The sequence below is a fragment of the Vollenhovia emeryi genome, unplaced genomic scaffold, assembly GCF_000949405.1.
Source record: "Vollenhovia emeryi isolate VEMERY1.0 unplaced genomic scaffold, V.emery_V1.0 DF939244.1, whole genome shotgun sequence".
NCBI classification, from domain to species: Eukaryota; Metazoa; Arthropoda; class Insecta; order Hymenoptera; family Formicidae; genus Vollenhovia; species Vollenhovia emeryi.
Window position 1 is genome coordinate 276,238 of NW_011967122.1, and position 27,836 is coordinate 304,073.

The 27,836-nt window shown below is 39.1% G+C and overlaps 1 protein-coding gene across 6 annotated transcripts in view; it reads right to left on the reverse strand.

Annotated features, from left to right (window-relative positions):
- The window catches only part of LOC105560031 (UPF0489 protein C5orf22 homolog), a 223,042-nt gene that overhangs the window by 107,231 nt on the left and 87,975 nt on the right, over positions 1 to 27,836 (reverse strand). The window contains exon 4 of one of the 6 annotated variants that reach the window (XM_012008769.1): positions 15,838 to 16,534. The exons of 3 other annotated variants lie outside the window; for them this stretch is intronic. In XM_012008769.1, the coding sequence (XP_011864159.1) occupies positions 16,513 to 16,534 (22 nt within the window). In that variant the 3' untranslated portion in view covers positions 15,838 to 16,512. Of the gene's footprint in view, positions 1 to 15,837; positions 16,535 to 23,492; positions 23,619 to 27,836 lie in introns of those variants that run through there. 2 more of the 6 variants (XR_001008790.1, XM_012008766.1) reach the window with 2 other exon arrangements.

Sequence of the window (27,836 nt, forward strand, 5' to 3'; positions counted from 1 at the left end):
TTTTAATCGCATCCAAGAAGAAGTTTGCTTTATAAGTTCCTTATGTACGCTCCGCGTCTCACTACCCTTGGAAAGAAACTGTAAGAAATTATTGGTTTGTCTACATGAAATACCTAAGAGTTACGTACTTAGTTTCACGTTATCTTCAAATAAAAATTATTTCTGGCTTCGCCATCGCAATAAATCTATCACCTTCTGTCTTTACCATAGGAATAATACGCGTATTTTAATAAAACAACTTAAGCAATTAACAAATTAATAAAATAATTGAAATTAACCGATTAACTTAATCCGCCAAGATCTCCATTTTCACGATTCTACGAAATACACTGGTGAAATTCTTCAGAAATCGTGCAGGAAATCGAGCTTAAATTCAAAGCATTTATCTCTGTAGGAAACAATTCTTGAGCAACAAACTGATATCGACTGATAAGAATTCTTCAATGTCACCAGCGATAATTAACAACGTCAGCGTTTTCTTGACCATACCTGGCATTTTTAACAGAAAATTTATTGCGATAAACATTACCTCGGCCAGGGTTTGAACCCGAACCTCCCTAAACTCTAGGCGGGCGTCTCACCAATTCGACCACCGAGGCGTATGATTGTTGCGACAAATATTATCATATGCCTCGGTGGTCGAATTGGTGAGACGCCCGCCTAGAGTGTAGATAGATCCAGGTTCAAACCCTGGCCGAGGTAATATTTTTCGCAATAAATATTCTGTATTGTTAAAAATGCCAGGTGTATGGTCAAGAAAACGCCGACGTTATTAAATATCGACTTCGTGAATGCGACTGAAACCGTCTGACGACCGTGCAACCGCAAAACGCAGCGCGTATCTTCGCGATGGCCTCCACGCGTCCGCCTCGCCGATTCCCGGCCGTGCCCCTTGCTGCTTCCCGTCTTTGTCCAAGGGGGGAACCGGGATAGACGCGGAATGTTATCTCTCGGCTTAGGCGGTTTATGGCGGTTTTCGATAATAAAACAAACGACCGGCACGGCCGGCGGCGGCTGCGGCGCAAAATGGCGGGGCCCGCTATTACAGAAAATTTTATTAACGAGCCGATCCCGGAAGACAAAGCCGCGGTGCCAGTGTGTGCCGCAGTGCGTAAATCAACGGCGCTGGCTCGATCATTAAGCCTCTCTTTCTTGGCACCGGGGCTATCTCCGGCTGCCAGCCAGCAGCATCGTAATGCGCCACCTCGTATTGTTTTCTTTACGTATGCAGTTGCACGCGATCGGTTTTTATGCGCGCGCGCGTAATGGCTCACCTCCGATGCATCTCGCGCGTGCTTCGAACGCGCGCGCGCGCGGGCGCGTTCTCTCCTTTCCGGAAGGGGCGGAAAATCACTAGAGAACCTGCTTTTTACCCGGACAACGCGTCGGGCAACTTTCATTAATCCACTTCGAAAGGGCCTCCCTTCCGAGGGCGGATCAACGACGACGTAACGATTTCTAACCGGCAAGGGAGAAGAATGAGATTAACGGCGAAGACGTATGGTTTAATCCATGGTCTCGCTTCGAATCTCCTTGCACGCCTTAAATGCACAGAACTAAAGCCAGCGGTACACGATACTATTTTTCCCCCTACTGGATTGCTTACGAGAGCCAATCAGGATGCAGAGTTTTCGATCGGGTGACGTAAGGCTAAATCCTGATTGGCTCTCGTAAGCAGTCTAGTAGGGAAAAATAGTATCGCGTGCCGGTTGCTTCACTCACGAAGCGACGGCCACTTATTCAAAATACACTTGTTTAAACGGCAGCTTGAAGATTCTGATTCCTTTCGAGAAGATCCGCCGAGTGATAAACCCCCGATTTGGTGGAACAAAACTCGTGGAATATCCGAATTCAGGCGGAAAAGAGGCAGATCCTCGTTGCTCGATATGTATCTCGAGGCAAAAGTACCCCGGTACGCCGTCCTGTGATTATGACTCGTACAAGTTATTTCCCTATCGGAACTCGCACTTGCATGTAATCCGAATCGCACGCGGCCTCTAACAGAATAACAAACGAGCGAGAGGCATAATTTGCAGCAATTTCTCATCCCGTTTAATTTCTGACCCCTCCAACCGGCTCCGCTCGTCCCACCCCCCACCCCCCCTCCACCCCCCGCGTTCCCCTGATCGGCACACACTAAATATCCATTTGAGTATCGTTCCGTATACGCACGCCTCTAATTATCTCTCCACGGGGCCGCGCGCGAATTCCTACGTCTCTCTTTTGCAGGAGTCGTACCTTAAATTCTCATCAGGCGGTTCCAGACGGCGGATCCGCTCTGGTCGCGATAAAAAAAAGCATAATTCAATAGGCGCTATCTGGATAACAACAACCTGTCGGTCAGACCGGGGTCCTGATCATTTCGGTAGCGGGCCGCTTCTTTCCTCCTCCTACCGCTCTCCTTCCTGTGTCCGCTTCTCGCCGGCGCTCTCCCGCGAGGACCCTCGCGGTCCGGGCTCCTCGGCAACGATAATTACCTATAATTAGCGAGGCGGCGTACCTACCCGCGGCGATACGTGGTTTCGCGTGTAGTCATTATGCGTTGCACGCTCCTATGCGTACGACTATATTTCTTGCGTACTGACAGCGCCAAGACTGCCCACTGCGGCTACGACCCGGCCGCGTCGTATGTACGGGACCCCTGCACCGCTACACCGGGATTCCTCCTAGAGGTCTGACATTCCTATCGCGCGCAGGTCCTCGATTTTCATTCGGTGGGCCGTCCAGGGCCGCCGCGCCGTCACGGATATTCACGTAGCGTGAGTCATCGGGACTTTTGACGTTTTGCGAACCGCGTACCTTCTCGCGCGAATGAAAGGAGCGAGGGATAAGAGTATCGATTTAATTTATCGGGAGGGATATGCGTAAATCCTTTTTCGTACAGAGCCGAGGAGAGGTGTGTCTCGTCCGTAGGCGCTTACGGAGTGCTTTTATCCTTTACGAATTGTAATCCTCTTCGTTCATTTAAAGTCTCGGGAACATCGAATCCAATTGTAAGTTCTCCGAGAGTTCATGGAAGCAAAAAAGGAAATACTGATTCATAAGCGACTGTCGCGACGTTACAAAAAGGATGAAATAAAAGGTATATATGTGACATTCTGCGAGAAAGAAGACATTCAAAATGTTGTATGATAAATTGCGAGACTCGAGAGTGTAATCACACGTACGTATAAATCGATTTAAATTCTTTATAAATTAAGGAAATCCATAAAGTACGTCCCTCCCCAGCACGTGAATTCACCTCCGACATCGCGGTAACGGGATTGTTACACAAGCTTATTTCTAATCATCTTCGATCTCCGTCTACCTTCCGGCCATACATAGCTCAAAGATCACGCGGCTATAATTAATTACAAATGTCTCTGCGCTGGAGATATTATTCATAGGTCGATAATATGATCGCGCGTACGTTTACGCCGAGTGAAAGCATCGATGAGATAGAAAAAAGTTCCGCCTTATTAGAGAAGTAAATGTACATATTACTTGCGGATTGAGGTGCTCCCTCGAGGTTCGTAATTTTACTCTATCTTTATAAATTTTGTTCTACGATAAATTATTTTATGCGCGTGTAAATCTCATATGTATTGTTTGAAGTAGTCTCTCATTTCCTACACGACGAAACGCGAAATCGTTTACGCACAAATCATGCATGGAGAGAATTTTTTCCTAAAATTTATCCTGAAAATCATGTAATCGTGGGACAACGTGGCATTTCTAAGAATTTTATGAGAGTTTTTGAAATTTTACCCTACATTTTACTAGCAATTATACTTACAATTAGTGTATATTTTATTAGTAGAATGTAAAATTCATAAAAACTCTCATAAAGTTCAAAATGCATTGTCCTACGATTACATAATTTTCAGGGTAAATTTTTAAAAGAAAATTCTTTCCGTGTGGAGATTACGCAGAAAATATGTAATGTCATTAATATAGCCGTTACGTGAAGTCGAACTTTTAACGCACTTACAATTCGCGAGCGCGGTGCAAGCTAATGTGATAAAAGAATGATTAGTTAGAGGAAATAATAAAAACTTTTACATAATTCAATGCAATTGTATTTTTATCTTGTTACGTTTTAGTAAAATTTTGCAATTATCGTTGAAGCTCTTGTTGCGTAAAGTTGCGTGAAACAAATGAGAGAATAAATAAAAAAATGTAGAGACATTACAGTAATATTGTACAGCTTTGGGAAAGCGACTTTATAAAAAGTATCTAGTAACAGTTACAGTTTTTTTCGCTAAAAATGTAACTAGTTACAGTTGCAAGTTACTAATTCTGAAAAGTAACGCGTTACAGTTACTCAAAAAGTAACGAATCGTTACTTTGCATCGTTACTTTCTTGCGATAAAAGTGAAAATATCAAATCTGCAGTTGAATTATAATATAAAGTGTCGATAAAGCCCGGGTAGCACAAAGTATTGGCGTAATATTGGGAAATAATGTTAATGCAATGTGGAATTATCGATATTGGCGTTACATCAGTCTTTATTCTATATTCAATATTGCAATTTTATTGGGCAATCTTGGCCAATACAATTTCAATATCAATCCAATATTATAATAAATAATCATCTAGGTGCAATATCAGTAGTATATTTGTATTTATTTTATGGTCAATGCACTTCCAATATTTAACCAATGTTAGCCAATGTATAGTCAATGAATTGTGCTACTAAGGGGCGGGCGCGAGCAAGCAATCAATCCAGTAAAAAATATAACATCGCTGCTGGCTTTACTCCTGTCAAAAGAAGAGGCGAAATTCAGTAGTTTCTGGTAGCTTTTCTTCTATAAAATTGAATATATATATAACTTAAGATATAAGAAATAAAATTTCACCCAGTTCTAGTCAAATAATATTACTTGTTTGTAATTTATCACTGGCGAAGAAAATATCAATCATGTATATAGGAAATGCTTTCACGTCATTTAGGGTGATAATAAACATTGCCGTATGTAATAAACTCCGATATTGCAAGACAGATGCCACGAAAAGTTGCGGCCATGAAATAAATTTTTTATATGTACGAAAAATAGAGATTAAATATCCCACGACCAGCAATATATAATAATCTCCTTCAGTATTACCGAATTTTCTACCAAATGTAACAAGAAATCATTCATATTTAATTTCTCGTAATCAATCTCATATGACATGTGTGCTTACGTTTCGTGGCATGATGGGCCAAATCTCGTGATATAATTGACCAAACCTCGGGATGATCGAGACTTCGTGGCACTTTGTATAACACTTCGGTATTAATCACACGCGACAGGAAAGGATACACGAAAAATATACGATTGCACAAAGTTACTCTTTGCACTCGGTATTCCATGTAAAATCCAATGGTACAAATTTTTATCAACAACAAATCGCCGATGTATTAATTTAAACTATCAATTAGTAAATATCACAATATAATTAAGCACGGATAAGATTAATTAATATTTAATTCTTCTAATTAAACGTAATGCTCTAATTAAACGTATTGCAATGAAATTCGACTCAAAATCCAGCATTGGTATGATTCCGTTAATAAAAGAAAAATTTCAGGATTATACATTTTCGTTAATAAACGAAAAACTTGAAAATTATACATTTTAACATCGACACCGTACAATAAACGCAATTGTGTTAACGGTTAATCGAGACACAATCGCCTGAAAATAATTAAAAATTCACTGTCGCATATGTATTTTTATTTATAAATTCCATAAAAAATATACATATAAACTGGCAGTATTAATAAATCACCGATAAATGCTAGTTAAAGCATTTGATTCAATATTTCGTGTATTATTTCTCGTTTTCAACCTAGCAACAGCCAACAAATTGTACTCGAAGCGACGAGATACTGCGATGATACGAGATGTATCCGAATACAAGCATCGTTTAAAGAAGCAATTATGGTCCGTAATTATCGCAATGAAGAAATAATTTCAAGTTCGCTGGCGCTTTGATTCTTGAATGTATAGATCTCGTGTAAGAATCGCGCTAGATATCTGTCTTGTTGGCTAACCGGGCATAGATGGCAAATCGCGGGGATTCAGCGATCACGCGATAATATCGATCATCAATTATTCGCAGAGAGCGATCGCGATTTTCTCCCGCATTTGTCGCGAACGCGTATCGAAAAAGAATAATATGATGTTCGAAACGGCGCGGGCCTAACAGACTCGTTCATTGTCGCCGCGTGAATGATACTGCGTACGGCGTGACCTTGTTTTGCCGAGCGCCGTAAACAATTCGGTCGAAAACCGAGCGCTGGTTCCAAGAAATGACGTAGTGCCGTGAACCCTCGGTCGAAAACAGTCTGCCATTCAGTGCGGTTCAGTCGAGCGAGGCGGATACTCCGCGTGTCTTCGCGTCGCTTCTCGTAACGCGATTATTTCCTACGAGAATCTCGATCGTCTCGTACAAGTGATATTAACATTTATCAATCGCGTTTAAGTAATTGTCGCGATCCGTAGTCATACCGTTGGTTTCTACAGTGATTCGTCGAGATGAATATCACGCGTCATTTGAAGAGAAAATGCGATCAAAACGTAAGTTAATACACGAATCGTCGGGTAAACGAAAACTTATTCGATCGCTTGCTAAGAAATAATCTCTCGAGCAATTATACGTAGAAAAGTGCGCGTATAACATGAAGTGTCCACTTTCGTCACGTTCGGGAGTGCCGTTTAAATAATCGAACCAAAGACTTGTCAAAGCCCACTTGAGGAACAAGTATTTAGTTAAATGTCCGTTCCTGTCGATGGCCACACTTTCGAGATCTGGCAGTTTTTGGGATATAATACTCGTCGACTCGAAGTGGAGGCGAACTTGACGGAACAAAATACATACTTTCAAGTGGGCTTTACAACGGGAGTGTAAAATCGCGCGAACGATCTTTGTGTTTTCGCGAGTGTTCCGGAGGACAATCCGAGAGGAAGAGCAGGCCTTGGAGAGGGATCGGGCGCCAGCGGAGCAACTTGATGGTAAATGTTATTTTTTATTTTGTGTAAAAGTAATCTTTTCCAGTTTAGTTTTGAGTCGTTTTCTTTCATAATTCAATAATTTTGATACAATAATTAGAGAACAAGAAAGCATAAAAAATTGTATAAGTTTATTCTCGTGAAGATCTTTTGCGAAGAATCTTTCGCGCGTTAATCATTTACACATTTAATCGAATAAAGTTTGATACGCATAAGAATTACTTATGCGATAACTATATTTTGCAAACTATATTTTACAATATTAGTTTTCACATTGAACACTGCTTTAACGAATTCTATATTTGTGTTACAGAATCAACGTAGACAACTCCGCTGCTGCGCATCGGGTCGGTAAGTGAGTAGTTTTTTATTCAGGTAACGAATCTCGTAGATCGTAGAATGTAGATCCTAGATTGATGTATTCTGGAGATTCGTTACCTAAAAATGGATGGATTACGACACAATTTTATGTTTGCTTTAATATATTTCGTCTATCGAATGTGAGTGATCGCGATTGTCATTGTAGAGGGTTGAGTGCTCCGTTGCAGCACGTCACATATTTTCACGCAAAATATGACGAATATTATTGATGTATTCGTCAAGCTCTTGTAACCTATTCTATCCATTTTTCAGTAGCAAATTTATACATGTATATAAAGTCAAAAACTATGACGTAAGATTCTAATATTTTGCCGAGACCGCTGAAACTTTATATTATTTTCATACGTTATTTGAGATTATTGAGTAACTAGAATGTTCAATTGTCGGTCTATCTATCGTACGGAAAATTTCTTTTCTCTGGATCTCACGTCATTTATTCTGTATGTGTATCCCGCGATTCACTTTCAAGATGCGTCTCGCATGAATACATGCATAGTTACACGCATCTTCGTATTTTCGCGGTCGGTCTTCGCGATCAACTTTTCAAACAATTTTCAAGAAATTACTAATTGCTTAATTTCATCGATATTATAAATTTAAATTTATCGCGGAATGTAATTAAAATAAATACAACGCGGAGTAAATTGTTTCTTTTTCTACATACATACAATATATCCTTGAACTTTGAATTTAAAGATTGAGTCACGAAGAGACAGTCATTATCTATTCTGCAATAAATAACGGAAGTAAAAATATATTTGAAGTGTTTTATACAGCAAATTTTTTCACTTAATTTTCTTTTTTGATTAACTTCTCGTGGTCGTGCATTTCGATACGATCGACGCTCGCATATACCTAGTTCGAACGGTACAAAATATCTGTCGGTGACGATAATAAACCGACAGGAAGGAGTTTTCTTCCTTCCTGATCTCTGGTCCAAATGACCAGACTGTATGGCCAGGAGCAACGAAAGGTATGTCCAATCTGGCCCAACGAAAGAAGACTGGATACGACAGGGTAAGTGGTCAATATTGGCTACTCTGATAGAATATGTAAGGTGATGTGCAAAATAAGTTGATTTCTTCTTATTTGTCAAAATTCGGGTGGGTTATAAATTCTTATCTTCTTTACATATTCTCGCATACGCGCGAGATTAAAAAGACCTCTATTAAACCCCTATTACATCGCGCGCGTATAATCCCAAATCGGACCTCTTATAAATCGCATCGCGGTTTTATCGAAAGACTTGCAGGTTCATTAACAAAAAGTTGAAACGCGGATAGGTAGGAAAATGGATAAGACTATACAGCGGAATACGGATAGGTAGAAATTCGGGTAGGCAGGGACAGCGGGACATAACTCCATAATTAAAAAGATAAAATTATAACTGCAATGTATCACTATTAAATATAATTATATTTGCCCTTATTTTTAATAAAAAAAACTATAAGTTAATCTATTTTTAATAAAATGTATTAAATTACACTAAAATAATTATCAGAAACCTTACGTTGTAATTTTGTTGTATTTATTTTAGATTGTACAACATTAGTTGTAGAAATTAGCAAAATATAATATTGAATATACAATCGGATGCATATAATAAGATGGAAGTTGTTATGCGTTAGTTAAGTTTTTATTTTAAATTTACTTAAAATTTTAGCAGATTTGATTTACTTTTAAGAGATTAATAAATACATTCGGGATATTTTTTATCTCAAACATGCAACATGTATATATTTTACATTGCAAGAATTTCATGTTATTGTATGCGTACCGAATATTTCATATGTAACGTCGAGAGAAATATTGTATAGATATTGTATTTTTAATTTTATAATGTAATTATTTCTTTTCTAATATTGTACGCATTGCAAAGGAAATTACAAGAAAAATGAAATAGATAATAAAATTGTAAAAAATCACATTGTACAGAAAAGAGGGCCGCCGATCAAAAACGGCGGGGGTGGTGGAGGGCCTCATATTTGTGCAATGCACTTTCAATGTAAACGCAATACTATGCAATTATTAATACGTAACATTGGCGTTACATTAGCATTTCTCGGCGCATCATCTGTTGGTTCCACCATGAATTTATTGCCCTTGGAGTGAAGTCTGTTTAGTAGAAAATTGATGAATAGATAGTGTAATCGTTGTATGTGAATAAAGATTTGTAATTTTGATGTTGAAAGCCTGCTATCTCATATTAGAAGAACCTATCTCACAATAAAGGACTTTCCTCTAATGCGCAATTATATGTACCATCAAATAACTATTCATTCAGAGAAAGATGTACCGACAAGCAAGCAACATTAACATTAAACCTTAACTCGAGCATTCAAAGTGTATAGACTAAAAATGGAATATTCTACATAAAAGCTATTTCCCTTCAAGCAAGACTCATAACCGATTGTGAAAACTCCGAGTTGACCTATCAGTCAGCGCGAGTAACGCGTACAATTCGAGCGGAGTGACATTTCGCGGACTTAAGAGGCGGTAATATAGAAACTTTCGCGAGTCTCGGCAAGTGAGCGAAACTAGAGAGACGTAAATCTTCGGCGAGTCGGTTATGCGTTTATTTTCCCTATTCGTCGGTCCGTCTAAAAGGCTAACAGCAATTATGGTGTTTATTGCGCGCTTGTAATCCGGTCGCAGCATGAGTTCGTTCAAAATGAAATCTTGTGGCACCGTGATGCAAACGCGTTAAGCAGATACGTTCTCAGGAGCGTTATCGTCGCGAGGGGTTTATTTTTGCAGAGAATTACTTCTCTTAAACATGCGTTATTATAAAAGTACAAAGATACTTTTCTCATTTATTACATAAAGCATTGTATAAAACGCTATCTAAAATTTTTTAAATATTTTTGTAGCTTCATTTGAGCTTCATTGATTGATTTCTCTTCTATTTTCTATCATTTTTATTTGGAAATCGGATATAAGAAAAGACAAGATAGAAAAATATAACTTCTTTACTCGATCCAATGTGTAATTTAAAATTTTTCAAATTATTTATCGACCCAATACAAACGAGATATTTATTACACGAGTTTTCGTTAAAAATGAATCTTAATTTATATTGAAAGACGAAATAATATAAATAGTAATAAATTAAAATAGAATGCACTTATTCACTTTAATGTGTTTAACGTACTTTAACGTTTAAGATCAAATTAATCTGAAAACAATTGAAAAATTTGTTCATTATCGATATGTCTGCAAGAGCATTATTTTGCCATATCAAAACAGGAACTTGCATGTAAAACTATCCGTCTATGATGCACTTTTTGCTCTCGACCGGCCTTTCTCTTGTGCCGCTAGTACGTAATACCTTACAATAATAAATCGCAATCAACCACCAAATAGCACTGGTATAATCGATCGTTCACGCAGTACGACGTCGATCACCACGCGTCTCGTGGAAAAGAGAAATCGCGGTAATCAAGATAAATAACTGCAGCATAAATGGGCGACCAAAACGCGATCAAACCAGAAGAGCGGTATGAAAACCGCACTTGAAATAAACCAGATCTAACGTTGACACGATACCTAAAAATAGTAACTCTTCAAAGTTTCATAAACCTACAAAGTTATAACATTTTCTTTAGAAAAAAGTTTGTAGTTTCCAAAATAAATACAATCTCTTACATATCCCACGAATATCTTCTCCAAGCTCTTGAGACGAGTAAAAATAAGTTACAAACTTATAGTCGACCGAACTAACAAGAGATTACTTTATTGAAAAAAAAAAACTATTGCAACGTTTCGACCTAATTACAGATCCTTGTCAAATAGTATTATACACTGTAAAGCCACTAGATTATGTGGATTGAAAATTTTCGTCTCTCACCTTTGCATCTTTCTCATCCACATAAACTGGCGACTTGAAAAATATTAAACTTTTTCTTTGCAGAATTTCTAGTAATATCCTAGATATTTTTTATAATTTAAAAACTTTAAATAAATTAAACGTTCCTGCAACACAGGTTGAAAGATTTGCAAAACACGTGTTCGCGCAGATCATTTTTGCGCTAGATACAATGCCGCTTTTGCCCCTAAAATTCCGACTATCCCGCGCGTTCGATTTTATCGCAACGCGCCACTATTAGACCGCAACGCTTGTCGCAGTTCGCGACTACGGAATAGAGAATTAAACGATAGATTCTGTATTCGCAGCGTGTTTCTCTACTCCGTTGATCATTGGACAGATTCCAGTGGAGAGACAGGTCAAAGGCGGCACTTGCCACTGTCCCGTAACATGTAACAGCTCGTTGGAATGCGCCACGATTCGCTGATAGGGATCTCACGTTATTGGCCGAGCGATCTTCTTTAACCGCGTATTGCAGATGTCGAAACGACTGATCTTATCTATCAGACTCGACCAAGTATTCAATGACAAATTCAACCATCATATCATCGATTTGATTGGTGCCAGTTTCGAAGCCGGAATTGTATCTGTCCGATATCTTCTTGCATACCTCGTGTCAGCCTCCGCCTTTATTTCAAGTTATTATTCATAAAAATAACTGCTAAGTGTATCTCAGGCGAGAGGTAAATCGCTGACTAAAATTATGTACACCAATGCTTACAGTGGGAAAAAATTTCATCGGATAAACCTATTAAATAGTGTTTCCGATGGTTAATTTTTCCGATCACGTTTTCCGATTAAATTATAGATACATCCGATGAAATTTATCCGATGAAATGCAGTTACCGATGAAATTCGATTGACAAACCGATCATATTTTTTCATCGGATATACAATTTAATTAAATATATCCGTTTGTTATTATGTAATTGAATTATCCGATTATATTTAATCGGACATTTTTCTCAGTGTGTACACCACAATACCCTCAGCGGTTTACCCCTCGGTCTTAGGTAACTATACACTGAGAAAAGTGTCCGATTAAATATAATCGGATAATCCAATTACATAATAACAGACGGATTAAATTGTATACCCGATGAAAACTGTGATCGGTTTTTCAATCATCGGTATTTTATCGGATAAATTTCAAGGGATGTATCCATAATTTAATCGGAAAACGTAACCGGGAAAATTAACCATCGGACACACTATTTAATTGGTTTATCCGATGAAAATTTTTCTCAGTGTATCCATAAAGTGACATTGCTATCCATTGTCAAGCTTAGTATTATCTAAAGTCTTGTTCGGCGCAAATTTTTCCAACGGACTGCGACATCGAAGCTGAGGTGAGAAATAATGATGCAATTTAAGCGATAACGCGTTACACGGATGACATACACGGTAGTACATGATCGCGCGGACCACAACTGTAAAAAGTCGCTCGTTTAAAAGCTACTTCGACGTGCCGGCGATATACCTCACGACGATTATTCCTCTTAATCGTCCCGCGACGGAGCCCACGTGGTAATTTTAGCATCAGGTTACAGGATATACCCCGCAACACGCGCGTTTCCTTCTCGATTCTCGATTTTCTCGTGGGGCGGAGAGGCAGCGCAACATCGAAATAGATTCCCCGCCGCGAGACGAAATGACAGCGTGTCCGCGCGCGGATTAATCACCCGGCGATAATTAATTCCGTCCGCGCCGTAACCAATCTCGGCCCAGCGCGTAAAAATCGACGTTCCCGTAGAACATAAGTTAACCCGAAGTAACAGGTAACTGCTAACTGCCGCGTCGCCTTCGTGTTTACCTACGGATGCAGGTACAGGGGAAGATCGGGCAGTGCGCGGAGGCGAGGTGCAATCAATTCTCGGCTAAAGCTATGAAATGAAAAGAGCGGGTCTGATTGCGGTTTACCACGCGTTAATAATTAATTGAGAAAATCAGTGAGATTCGAAAATTACTGAGAACGATCGCGCCCCCCCCCCTTGGGGGGGTAAGTAAAAAAATTTACTTTAAATGAAATTAAAGTTTCTAAAAGTAATCTTTCAAATCTACGAGTTTACTTGAGAAATTGTAGAGTAATTTTTAGATAGCCAAGCCTGTCGAAGTTTCCGCTGGATTATAAATTATATCACATATAACCTTTCACAATTGTTAAAGTAAGTTTTAAGTGTCCAAATTAACTTTTCCTAAATCTTATTTTTCTAAAGTAAAATTGTAAGGTTCTCTAAGGTACATTTTCTCAAGGGTCCGCGCAAAAAGGAACGGAATTTTATTCGACGCGTAGCTAAAGATAAGACGTTGTGCGTAGAGGACGTGACGTAACAAGTTTATCCAGTTTCGTTACACCTTTCGGTATCGCACTTTTGTTGCAAGATTGTCATTGGGCTGTAATCGGCCGATTTATAGCCCGATGATTTATACGATGTGATTTATGCGATACCGCATTTAGCGGATATATTTGGCTGTGCCTACAATTCCTTTCTGGACGAAGGTAATGGCTGCGTTATTATCATAACTTTTACCGTTATTGTCATACATTTCTTCGAGACGGCGGAACGACGGCGCGACATGCCATGCTAATTGCTAATCCATTCGCGTTACAACCCTATTACTGCGTGCCGTGAAGCGGACACGCACGTGTATAAAGATATATCGATTCCACGAGAAAGCAAACCCAGTTGCATCACTGTAATTTACAGTAAACTACGATAATGACAATCGCTATTATATTTATCGTTCGGATATAGCGATCGGCGAATAACATAGCAGGTGCTTTACCGCCCGTAATAGTACCGGCTTTATTGCCACGACGATAAAACAAAAAGGAACTTTTATGACACAATTTACAACGTCTTCTCGCATAACGGTTGTATATACGCCGCGTTATAACGGCACAATCAAATCTTTACTAAGTTGATCCACTTCGTGTTTAATGCTGCAGCAAATTCGACTTTACCAGTCGTGCGATAAACGTCGTTAGCCGGGCGCTGTAATAATTACGAAACGATCTGATTGTCAATATCCATATTTCTGGCTTAAAAGTAAACGTATCTGCGTCCGCAATGTTAACTCCGCGAGGTAAAACGGCCAGTTATCACATTTGGATTTTACGCTCGTTACCGATTTGCGAGGGAACCTGAAGTCCGGATCAAACGACGTTGGTCGATCGGCAGGATTCACTTGAGACTCGAGGCATCCCATTCGCGAAGACCATTCCCGGCCACACCGTCAGCACGGCGAGAAATTACCGAGACATTCGCAATTTGCCCATGTGAAATTCCATGCCGTAGCTTGGTTTACGCACGGCGCATACGAATGAACGGGACATTAAGGCGGACGTTAACGGCCGACCGGTATCGCTAAATAATGAAATCGCACGGTTGTAAAATTATTTATTTATTATTCGCTCGCAAACGGTCGTATCGCCGGGTGAATTTCCGTCTGGCCGAGATTGAAGACCCGTGCGCGATTCCGGGCGGCCGGGCCGAGAGGAGAATCCGCGACGCGTACTCGCGCGCCCGCATGACGCTCGGAAAAATTGCGCGAAAGAATTACGAGGTGTAATTTTACGACAAGACGCAATAATCGGGAACAGCCGGTAACATTGGCGTCGGCTTATTCCGCAGAAGAAAGAAAGAACGAATCTTTGCCTTTAGAACCCTCTGACCATCTCGCGATCATTTTTCCGTTTATTATCTTCATCTCGACAGCGCGAAATTACTTAAAAATATACAATTTTTAATCGTGGCGAGCGTGGCGCAGGGAAATGTGCGCTGCTTAGTAAATAAATGAACGAAAAGATCCGAGTTCAAATTTCAAATCCAACCGCGGACACCGCTGGTTTTTTCGAACGCCACCTCCCTTGGTTTCACCAAACGTCGCTTAACTTTAATCTTAATTTAATTCATATTGGTCTCTTTCTAAAGCAACAGTTGGAAAGAGACAAAGAACGGATTAAACTAAGCTTACAATTAAGAGGATGCTAAAGTCGTCTGTTTTACCGACACATTCGAATATAGTTTTTGCGCTGCTGAATCTTTTTATTGGTTTTTACGCCTAAAATAATACCAGGATAAGTTGCGGACCGCATAGCAGAACGTTTTTATACTTGAAACACTCGGGTCAGAAGTCTAATGAGAAAGATATTGGTATTTGAAATTTTCAATTTTTTAATCGTGAGCAATTTGAATTTGGCTTTATAAAATTACAAAATTCTTCCACGCGATTACAGTACGCGTAAAAACAAAGCGGGGGGTTCACGACTTTATATAAAAAAACGAAGAGAAATTAAAAATATCAGCATGTGAAGCCTAACCACAATTACTTATAAAGCGATATACCTTAGAGGTATAGCCCTCCAGGTTGGAGGTTTTCTTCGGCAAGGTTAGCAGCCTACTGAAGACGAAGCAAAACCAAATGCCCAAAGTTGTTTACTGCTCATCGTGATTGTCCCCTTTCAGTTTCGGCATGTCAAATTTATATTCCTCGCTCCTCCTTTGTGGCTTTCACCATTTGGAGGCCTTTGTCAGATGACAACTCGAGATGACAGTTTCGTATTTAAGCGCCGAACATATTTGTGTCTATATAGTTTCACTGGGGATGACCCGAAAATGGGTCGAAACGTTTGACGATTAATTTATAAATTCAACAAAATGTTCCATATTGGACATTTTCGCACGAATACCTGCGCTTGGCTCGCATTGGCCTTCTTCCCCCCACCAATTCGAATGTTCAAAGTACCAGTTCATTCTGGTACAGAATTACTTGTAAGGCTCGCCTATGTCCCCTTCTAAGAGCATTTTCTCGTACGTATTGCCAGCGGTTGTTGTTTCAACAATGGCAATACGTACGAGAAAATGCTCTTAGAAGGGGACATACGCGAGCGTTACAAGTAATTCTGTTGTTGCTGAAACAGCAACCGCTGAAAATGCGTACGGGAAAATATTCTCAGAATGAGGACAGATGTGTTCTGTGCCGGTACTCACTGGATAAAACAGGCTTTTTAAGTCTGATACACGAGGAAGAAGAAATATTGTTAATAATCGCGTGTAGATTTGTTCATATTTATTGTCTGCAAAGTTACGAAAGTTAGTAAATTAATAGGAAACACGAAAAACTTTATTTGAACTTAATTTTCGTGGGCCGGATTGAACGTAGATTTTTGTATCTTGCAATTTGCAAAAGTTTAAGTCAACATAGTAGCTCTAGAACCCTCCGAATCCAAGTGCGACGCCAATGACAGAGCACTCTCCATTACGAGGCATCTCACGCATCGTTTCCTATTTCTCACGTATAGTTCGCCTGGAAATTCAAATTTATGACGCATTACGGGGCGTGCAATCGCAGTCATTCGCTGGTGGTAAATTTACTGCCTTACGTGAAAAGACGCGCAGAGTAACAATAAGTGATAGCAAAAGCAATTCTCGTAGGAATTCTGTTTTGGTCTTGAACGTTTCTACAAGACGATTTATGACACATGCTCACGCTCGTAATTTCCCAAGCAAGCGAAATTAAAATGTGAAAAAGCGACGTAAACAACACGGCAACGCTTCGATTAAAATAATATTTTTAATTGCGCTAGATCGAAAACTTCATAACTACAGCAGTAAATTTCAGAATTGTCTATTCAATTCGCATTGCGTCCGAGAAATCGGGAACAATTATTCCTTATTAAACAGTATTTGAAACTCCAATTTAAGGCCCAGATGAGTAAGAAAAATTGAGTTTAACCTCATTCCAACCCTCCAAGAGAATGTAATAAAATATTTCACTCTCATAGAAATCTCTTAGGCCGAAGAGGATCTCCCGAACCTCTGTTGATTACACTCTACATTGGCCTCTTTACTGCTAAAAGGGAAATAGCGACTCTTTTCAGGCTTATCTGAGGTCAAAAATTCAATATATTTTCTCCGACACAAAGCCCTTAGTTCGACCTCATTGCTCCCAATTAAAAAATTATACGAGGCTAAACTGAGGCCAAAATATTCGACTCGGGTTTCCATTACTCTCTTGACAACGTTGTCGCGCATTTTCGTTGTGTGCAACAAGCGAATATTAAAAATTCTGTCTCTTACGTAAAAAGACATTTGATCATTTACGAACTTCCGCCATATTTTTGCCGCCAATTACATTTATACGTACATAATTTTGCATAATAATGCACTGACTGTTGATATAATGAAATAAAAAGATTTATAATAATGCGTCAAGCAATGCATCACGAGGCTGTAAATTATTATCTAAACTGCTGGCGATATTACCCGTCGCTTCTGACAATATTAGTAGCTACATCCGCCGTAATCATAGGCAACGAGGCCGATAATTCTTGTTAGAACGGTGATTCATTATGTCCGGCCGATGCGTTGTGCGATATTTTATTCCATGGGAGTTTTTCCCGTCTCGGCTAACGTTTTAATGACAATTTATGTCCTCGTTTTATGAACATCTTAGACCGGAAATCAATTCGTTTGTCCATGGACGACTTCTTACGTGGAAGGCACATTTCCCGTTTCTCAAGCATTATGATTTATCGTACCTAACGTTCCTGGGAACAAAATTCATAACGTAATAAGCAAATACTTCAAAAGGGTTATCAGGTTCAGTATTAATTCTGTCGTTCACGCGTCGGTTTAAAATGTTGACTGAAGTGTTATGAATCTAGCGCGTGCGATCAAGCTGCCTATATATTTTCGTCTATTCAACAAACTGACCGAAAAAATATATTTTGTCACACGGTTTAAATATTAGAAACCTTTACTCGTAAAATCACTTACGGGAATTTAATGGCTTAATTTAATTTGAGATTTGTATACCTGGGTTTATTAATATCGCAATCTCTCTTTCTCTCTCTTTGACATTTTTTATCTGACGCTTTCAAGTTCAAAGATTTTTATATTAGTAAACAAAATTGCTATCATTTTTATAATATTATAATTAATATGTTATCAAATTCGCCATTAACAAAATTTAAAACAATATACTACGAGAATATTAAAAGTCAAATAAAACTATCGAAGACACTAAAAGTATTTTGACAATTTTCTGTATTCTAAGAGCAATTATTAGCTATGTTATACATTCTGCTGGAATGTATGATGAATCATAATATCCGAGAATATGAAATTATAAATAGTTATCCATTATTTTATTAAATGAAGAAATGCTGTCAATCGCAGGAAGATCGCATACGACCGCCATCGGATCAATGATAATTAAACTATCTATTCGAAATATTCTAAAAGCCCTGTCTAAACGTTAACGGTGCATGTGCACTTCAATAGATAATATATTCATACTGCAAATATTTCTGTTATGCTAGCCGGTTAGTCCGTTCAGGTATGTTCGCGGTGCCGCAGCAACGGCTTGGTTTGACACGCTGACAAAAGTCACACACGTGGGCTACCAATCATGCGTTGCACGTGGTGCTTTAGTTCAGCCTACGGACAAAACGGGCACACATTGACGGCCTACTCAATAACCGAACGGCATCGATTAATAAAACGACAATAAAACGCGACCTACCTACCCGCAGCGCGTGCATATCCAATGGATGACTACATAATCTCAATCCTCTTGATATTTCCAAGTGTCTTAACTGTTTCCGTTAGAGCGCGATTAACGTCCACGAGCTTTAATCTGCAGCCGCCGCGGTACTTTTCTATTACGCGAAAAAGCTCTTTCCCAATCTTATTTATTAGACAGACAGAAATCGTAAACTCGCGCTGTCCTGGACAAGTTAGGGCGCCGGATTAGATAACTCGCACAATATCTTTTTCGCCGGCTATCGCATATGGTAAAACCGGGTGTTCACCTGGGAGATAAAACCCAAAGTCTCGCGGATATATTCTGCACGTGCATCCGCGTATACAGGTATGTCTGCAAGCAAATACGCCGTGACGCGCGTGCACGTACACACGTGCGGCACGTCGCGCTTTGTGCGCGATAGGCCGTCAATTCGGAGCTTGTCACTCGATCCGGCACTCGATAAAGCGCGCTGAAGATATTTTTTTTCGAAGAATGATAGACGCGACACCGTAATTTCCGCATTCAGAAACCGCGTTTGATTCCCGCAACGAGACTCTGAAGTCGCGGGCTCTTCGCGTTCTTGTATTTTAACAAGAAAAAAAATATATATTTCTGTTATCAAATCCCATTAAAAACGCGACAAAAGGTGCAAAATCTAAAGGCTCGAAATGATGAAACGCCAGAAATAAAGTCTTTCTCGTGTCGCGCGCGGGAGAGTGCGATTTAATAAGCAACTGCTTGTATAGAAGTAATTTCCTCCGTAACGAAATATCGTGTAGGTAAACGATAATATATTTGACTAGTAACTTATTTTTATCTCGTAATTTAAGCTCCGATCGGTATCTCGCCTCTAGCGCATGTTGGGTTTGTCATTTTACAAGCCATTTGCATAATTGAATCGCTTACCTAATTTAAGGATATAATAAATTCAACTGCGTTCAATAATAATTCGCGATAAAGTGGCAACGCGCTTCCGCGTGCTTTCATAAATATATCAACCCTCTCTCTCTCTCTGTCCTCTCTCTATCTTTCTCTTTCTCTTTCTGCCTACGACGAATTTGCATTTTGCTCACGCTACCACGGCGAGGCACTTGGCGAAATTCAAGAATCGTGGCTGTAGTCATTCGAGACTTCACGATGTTGCAACCTACGTGCGCATAGAAAGCGTAGAATGCTTTGTGCTGCAAAGAAAATAGTGATATCGTCGTTTAGGTAAGACGTTTTACAATCATATATTCACCGAGTCGAAATAATCACGTCCATATCTTACATCTTTGAATATATATACGCGTTAATGTCGAAATGCCAGCTTGAAAATATTTAAACGTTAAATTATCGTCAATTAAATGACAACTGACGCCAATCAACACTGCCACGCGTGTTCGAAACTGATAAACATCTATGCACGTTTCGAGAATGTTTTTAAGCTCAACAACATTATTTCCCGATGGAACAAATTGATAAAAGGTCCATATCTTTCTCTCTCTTTGTATATACTATAATTAAATACTCTAATATTCGTATATACTTATTACTGAAGAGGGTCGAATTCTACACGGAAAAAACAATGTAGCTGCTGTAGCTAAAACTTAGCAAAATAGGGACAGCTAATATTTTTAGTTGTGATAGCTCAATATTTTGCTACGACAGCAAACCGTTTGCTGTCGCACCTAATACAATAGGCACAGTAGCACAATATTGAGCTATCACAACTAAAATATTAGCTGTCCCTATTTTGCTAAGTTTTAGCTACAGCAGCTACATTGTTTTTTCCGTGTAGGACCGAAACGTATATGATTTTTTGACTTTGTTAACATACACATTTTTTTACCATAACCGGTAACAGGCTCCTATTGCCACTATTCTTTTTCCTTATCTCTAATTTTTATAAAGATAGAAAGCGTAATAAAGGTAACATCAAAATGTCACATCTCTACTTATGAATAATATCTTTTCGATCCTGAATTTTCTAAATTGCGGGGAAACATGCAAATGGGACCAGGTTTCATACGACGCCCAGCGCTGCCTCACGTACGACACGCGCTCAAAACGGTAGTGATATTTACGCACGACTTCAAATCCGTCTGCCGGCCTGTCGTACGTAGAGTTTGTGTAGGCTTCGTACCTCCGCCGCCATGCTCCGTCGCATGTAACGGCTGAACATTTATCTTCTTCTTGCTGTACCGTGAAAAGTGACAGCAACCGGGTTGCAGCAGCATCGCCGCCAAAGGGCGAAGATGCTCCATACACCGCTCGCTGTCGCTCGATGTTTCGGTTATTAATTTTTACGAGTCCACAAGTGCCGCATGAAAGAGATGCCGCTTTGATCGTGAACGACGGCCAGCGATGCCAGCCAGTGAAACGATTCAAATACATGATGGCACGATGAAACGTGAGTTCAAGCAGATGTAGATTCACCTTCCGGCAGATTAGTAAACCGCGTATTTTTAGGCATCTTAATCTGCCCTGATAAAAGGAAAGAAAAACAATCTAATACAATCATAAAATATCCTTTGATATTCTTAAAAAAAGAAAGATAAGTGTGACACATATTTGATCGTTGAAAATTTAGGTAATTAAATAAGGATCCTCCCAATTTGTTTCGTACGTCTTATAACATATTAATATAGTTTTACGAGTATATTTTTACGTTTCCTTCACGTTCCGATATACAATTTCGGCACGTAAAATTTTCTACTCGCATCTCATTTTGTGCAAAAGTGATTCTCGTGATAAAAAAATAATTGAATCGACAGTCAATTACATCATAGTATCCACGGTGTTGTAAGGGTGTTACGTGGCCTGCATATTTACGGATTCGATTGCCTCGCCGTCGCAACTCGATTGCACTTCTTGCTACAAGTGGCAGCAAACAGAATATGAACCGCCTAGCCATTACGTGCGACAAAGCACGACGTTTACAACCGTGGCCGTTTCGCAAAAACCGTCAGTCATTGTGTAAGAACGTAAAGGAAAATAAATAAAGATGAAAGCGCTATCTTAACACGTTTCTTGCGGCGCACCGGGTTGCGCGCTTACTACAGTTATTAAGTTGTGAAAATGCCATGTAGGTACAAGAATGTAATTGAATTAATCGCGAACAAGAACATGTGATCTCGTCAATCGTATTCTTGCATGACTTACTGCGATTATTAATCACGCTGTGTCCATTACAAAACAACTGATATATACGACACAGTATCTGAGCGAATGCACTTGTTATTTAAAAAAGTTGTCGCGTAGAAAAGTTCAAAGTGTGTCAAACAATTAATGGTGACGCGGCGCACACAAATAACAATGCTTACAAATAACGATATGAAGTCAAGGAACAAGATAAAAAAAAATTTTGTATCAAGTCAGAAAATACGACGCGTTCTCTTTTATTTTTTTGCACCCTGCAAAGGGATGGTTAATCTTCCTTCAGTCGCGTCGTGAAAAGAGCAGAAAACAAGATGCAGCTGTGCAACCATTAGCGACCGCCCGCCACGCTAACCGTTTTCGTGATAATTATCCAAACTAATTATGTGCTGCATGTATCACATGTTTCCACTCGTACACTAACACGCAATCATATGTCATCCGTCGTTCATAACCGCATCGTTTCCCCAATTACTACTACGCATCTTTCAAATGCCATAATATCGCTGCTTGCAATTGTATAGATAATTTCAAGCTGCCATATATCCGAGCGCAGGGTGTGCATTTATCCGATTGTAATTTATATGATTGCAACGAGAAATTACATCGTTACGACTTCATTTCTCGTACTTGTTTCTTGTACTTGTCGATGTGTTATGGACAATGTACTTTAAGCGGCAACCTTCCACGCTCTACGGTCACCCAGGCATCTTAGGTTTCGCTTTTGTAACATAACACAGCTGTTTTGCCACAATAAACGTCAAGTCCTAGCGTATAACGTCTGCAGTTAATCTTCTTCGTGCTGCAACTGCCAACGGTAAAAGATACGGGCTGAACGGCAGTGACCCGCAGTTTTCATTGCGCGAGCTCCGCGCTGCAGTTCCGAGGTTTCGGTTATTAATTTTTACGACCTACGTAAATGCATAAGACGATTTTGAGTAAGAATCTCGCCCAGCGGTGCTTTCACAAGAAATCATCTCAACTCGGCGAATCACGTACGAAATTAAAACTGTTGCGATCGCCTACGCATGCCACGAAAAATTATATCGTATCGCGACATTGCTATTAAGATTAACGTGAGCTACGTCACGAGTGCAGTTTGATTAATAAGCGGGAGATCTATTAGTTAAGTCATTCATGGAATTTAACAAATCTCGGATCTCAGAAATATTTCTGAAGTGAACTAGAATAAACGTTGAAATTGGAATCTACAGAATAATTGAAGATCTGATTCTTCTGTGCAACTTATGTTCGATCACGTCTTACTAAAATAAAATGTAACAATAGCATTAACGTTATAAACATTATCATTAATACTAATAATTATTGCAAACACGATATATTAAAATATATATTGTAAATTATATTTTACATTATAATATTGCAGACTTGTACAATTGTTTCGTATGAAAACCACTTGGAAAAATCATGAATGATCAGAAAGGACTAAATATTTTTTGGAATAGCTTCTATGGAATAGCCGCAAGTTGATTGGCTACACATTTCTCGAAACTGGAACTTGAACCAAGTTGTAGCATCGTGAACACAGGTCTTTAGAAACAGGTGAATTCTGTTACATTTCGTCAAAGTTTCCCGGAAGTAAAAATAATGGTCAGGATAATAAGTATTCTATGGCGTTGCACGCGATATCATTTTTGCTCCTCGTGAAAACAGTTCGCAGAAATTGAAACCGTGTCCGATCCAGGTCCGATATCTGGGGTGTCTGGAAAAAAAAACTCGGTCTATTAAATCAAGAAGGTACTGACGGATCACCTGAATCGGTGATCTAAAAACCGAAAGAGTACGCCTGGCGTTCTACTATTAATTTTCATGATGCCCGTCGCGTGAAACGGCCGTAAAAGCGGCCGACCTGGCGGATCTGTGCGATCGCGAGCGACGCTTTTCGCAAGGAATCGTGCCGATCTAATGAATAATACAGCGAACTCTCCCGGCGCGATCCCTCCGCCTCGGTTTTGCGTCCACATTTTTCTACGTCGTCCCGTAATTTTTCCGCATAAAACGGCTGCGCCGCTGATCAGTCCGCGCGGATCGCGTTGTAACGTATCGAAAGACACTTTGCGGCCAGTCATGTCGGGAATTAATAATGCGTCGCGCACCTGCCTGATTTAAACGACTCGATACGTTAACGCACTTGCGGCGATAACTCGTCTCTCCCGCTCCCGTTCTGTAGCGCAAATGGCGAGAGACGCCGTCGGATCAAATGGTCCGATTATTGTCTCGTTAATTTTTCTCTCGCGTCCGCGTTAAAATAACTCTGCGTCGCTCTGCGGTGCATTCCGTCCTGATCGTTCAGAAAATCACAGAGGGACCGCGGCGGAAATCGCGAAAGAAGCTCGCCGCGGCCGCAATTAACGCTACAATCGGAATACCTCGGATAATATCCGATGCGCATTTAGGCTCGCAATTGGAATTAATGAGAGCTGGCGAGGGGTAAGGGAGTATAAATTCCACGCTAACAGTAAGTCGCAACGCGCGGCGAGATTTGGCGTGCGGCCCGCATACCTCACGTTGCACGTTATCGGAATTCCAGAGCTGTCTCCTATGTATAACTGACGATAGCCGATCCGCCGACTATTGTAATTTTCGCTCCACCAAACTTTGGGATGTATTAATATACACGTTGTACGCATCAATTATGCGCACGACTATGATACTTGCGTTTTATAAAGAGAAATACCAGCTACTAACGATAAGTGACAAAACATTGAACAACTCGATACAAATTTGTTAGCTAAAAATACATTATTAGTCTATGATAGACAATCGTTGACAAATATAATAATTTAAGAGTTGATATATCAATAAATAAATATGTAAAATAATATATTTGTATAGGCAACCTATGTGGATATATAAGTGTTAAATAAGTAGACTATTATTATGAAATACATAAACAGAAAAGAAACCATCCTTAAATCACACGCACACGCTTTATTACATCGCAATTGCAAATTCGGCGGTTCGAATATCGTTATCAGGAAAATGAGCTCCACTCGAAAATAATGTCCACGATCGCACTTTCTCTTCCTTCTCACGATTGTATCCGTCGTTATCGTTATCACGACTAGCGTGCAACATTCTAAAAGACGACTATCATTTATCTCGCGGAATTTCTCGCGTTCATGCTTGGCTGCCGTTTCCGCCACATTTTTTTTTTCACAATCATTTAAGCGGAACGTAGCATGAAATTATTTCATCAAGAAGCGCTTGATTAAATATTCTTAATGTCAAGGTAATAGTTAATTAAGAATAATTATATATATTTATTGTTCACAGACTTTCTCCGCTTTATTTTTGAAAAATTTGTAAAAGTTAAACCGTTTATTGGCCAAAATGGCAATCCGACAAATCTTGTATACTTTGTAAAGAGGAAGTGTCGTTTTATAGAAACAATAACTATCCCCCCTCTCTCTCTCCCATTCTAAAAAATGTTAAATTTTGAAAGAAAACTTAATTATAAACAATTGCGTGTAGTACTTGATTTTTACATGACTAAAATATTTGTTTAGTCAAAAATGATACAAATTGAAAAATGTCTAACAATAAGCAGTGCGGAAATTATAGTCGAAGTTTATGCTTAGCAGTTATTAGAGTGAAAAAACAAATCTAACGTTAGCTGGCAAGAAGTGGTTATTGGCTCGTTAAAATTTAACGACAAGTTAATGCTGCATGATAATAAATCCAAATAAAAATTGATAACTAACACTTAACAACGCGATGAACGTTCTTTAAAATATGCCTAATCAGATTTGCGGTAGACATCAACTGTGTACTTAAATATATACGTTTAATCGAACGAGATCATACTCCTATTTATAAGAAAGAAACCTTGATTTATAAACCCACTATAAATTTAAATAAATTATTAAAAGTGTGATTTTTATTCACATATAATTTTTTCAAATGATATTGCGTGTAACGCTATTGTTTTACTCGTAATATCTTGATAAGAGGAATATTGCGATGACAAAACATATTCAGCGGTATCGAAATTAAATCGATATTTGAGAAAAAGTGTCATCGACAAAAATAATCGGATGCGATAGTCGAGACAGCCATAATCGATCACATATGCATATTCATGTACACGTACACGCTACGGAAGTTCTTAACAATTCGGGCCATCTATCGTCGGACGATCAACCATAAACGCACTTACGATTTCATCGATAGCCTGGTCATGGTGTTTTCCGACAATCGACTGTCTTATCGAATTGGGTATCTTTTCAAGTCACCTGGCAATCGACCGTTGTGCCGTGAAACGATAGCAACAGTTAAAAAATGAATGTGTATGTTAAACCAGCTTTGTATTTTATTTTTAAGTGCGGTCGATTTATAACAATAAACTAATCAGGATGCATGTTTTACTGTGAAAGACAAGTAACTGGTAAAAAATGAATAAATTAATTAATAATCAATTGGACAGATTCCGTTAGATTAATTAATCAATAATCACGAAAGCGTAGTCTCAATGAAGCGTCACAATCGATTTTTAAGCATTTTACAGAAGTATTCGAGTTATCGTAACTAACCAGGATTATTAGAGATATCAGCTGTACTATCTCTAGACTTGACATTCAATCATGTGCCTCTCTAATTGAATATTTCTCTTCGCTGTAAGAATCCGTTCTTTTTCAGGAAGATACGCGATAATATATATAAGAACATCAGGCAAGAAACTCTTCGTACAGATAGCACGCGGAATAATAATCCCTTGTGAACTTTCCTATCGACAATGAGCTGCCATTCATCTCTCTTTCCATACACGACTGCGAATGTCATTATCGCGGCTGTATCGTCGCGATTGACAAGGCTATTTACACGCTCGCGCCTTACGAAACAATAAATAATAGACGCGCCGTGTACCAGTCCTCCTGACAGATCATCGCACGCGAAATCTAGCATCGACCATCGAGAAAGATTGGGAAGATGACGTTTCCATAATGTATAATGTCATGCTATAACATAATTCGAAGTTGTAACAACTACACGGAAACTGTATTCTAGATCTATTTTTGAAAGAGCATTTTGAGGTTTATAAAAAAGATTATACACGGTCAACTTTTTGAGCTTCGTTATTTCCACCAGTTTGAAGTAGTCCATTAATTTTGAGGAGTGCATGTATCTACCTCTTCGTGCAATTCACATTTTTCTAGATACGTTTCGTGCATAAATTTCGTTAATACATACAGGGTGGCTCGTTTTAATCAATCCACTCAAATATCTCGAAACGCACAAGTTCCAGAAGAAAACTTTTCAGACAAAAGTTGTAGGGTTTCAAGTGACGCATTACATAGCAATATCAGTATGACCTTGAGTAGCGTTGTCAAGATCACGTGAACTCTCTATTTCTTATTAGGCTATCTTATTCTACAAATTAATATGAACAACTTTTGCCTGAAACATTTTTTATTTGCCCAATACTCCTTAGGATATTCAAGAGAAAATTAAAACCTACAACCTTTGTCTAGCTGAAAAGTTGTCTTCTGGAACTTACACGTTTTATGATATTTGAGCGGATTGATTAAAATAAACCACCCTGTGTGTATATAAAATATTTATTTATATCCTTACCTTGTACATTATCGCAAGGTAAGATTTCGCAAAGTTATATGAACCACCCGTGTATTTAAGCGCGTAAATAATACAAATTTATAATTTCTGCGGTCGTATTATGCTAAAAGATAGCGTCGCCCGCATTAAATTTTATCTTTGAGATATCAGGAGGATGGATTAATGTGATGATAACTTTTATAAAAAATATGGTAATTATTTAGATTAACACACCCACCTCCAATAACCTTGGGCTTGACATATATTATAGAGGTCACCCTCCTGAGTAACCCTCAGAAGGATTTAGCCGGCGCTCGTTGTTTATTAAAAAGTTATTAAAAAAACAATGTCAACCAATTATATGTAA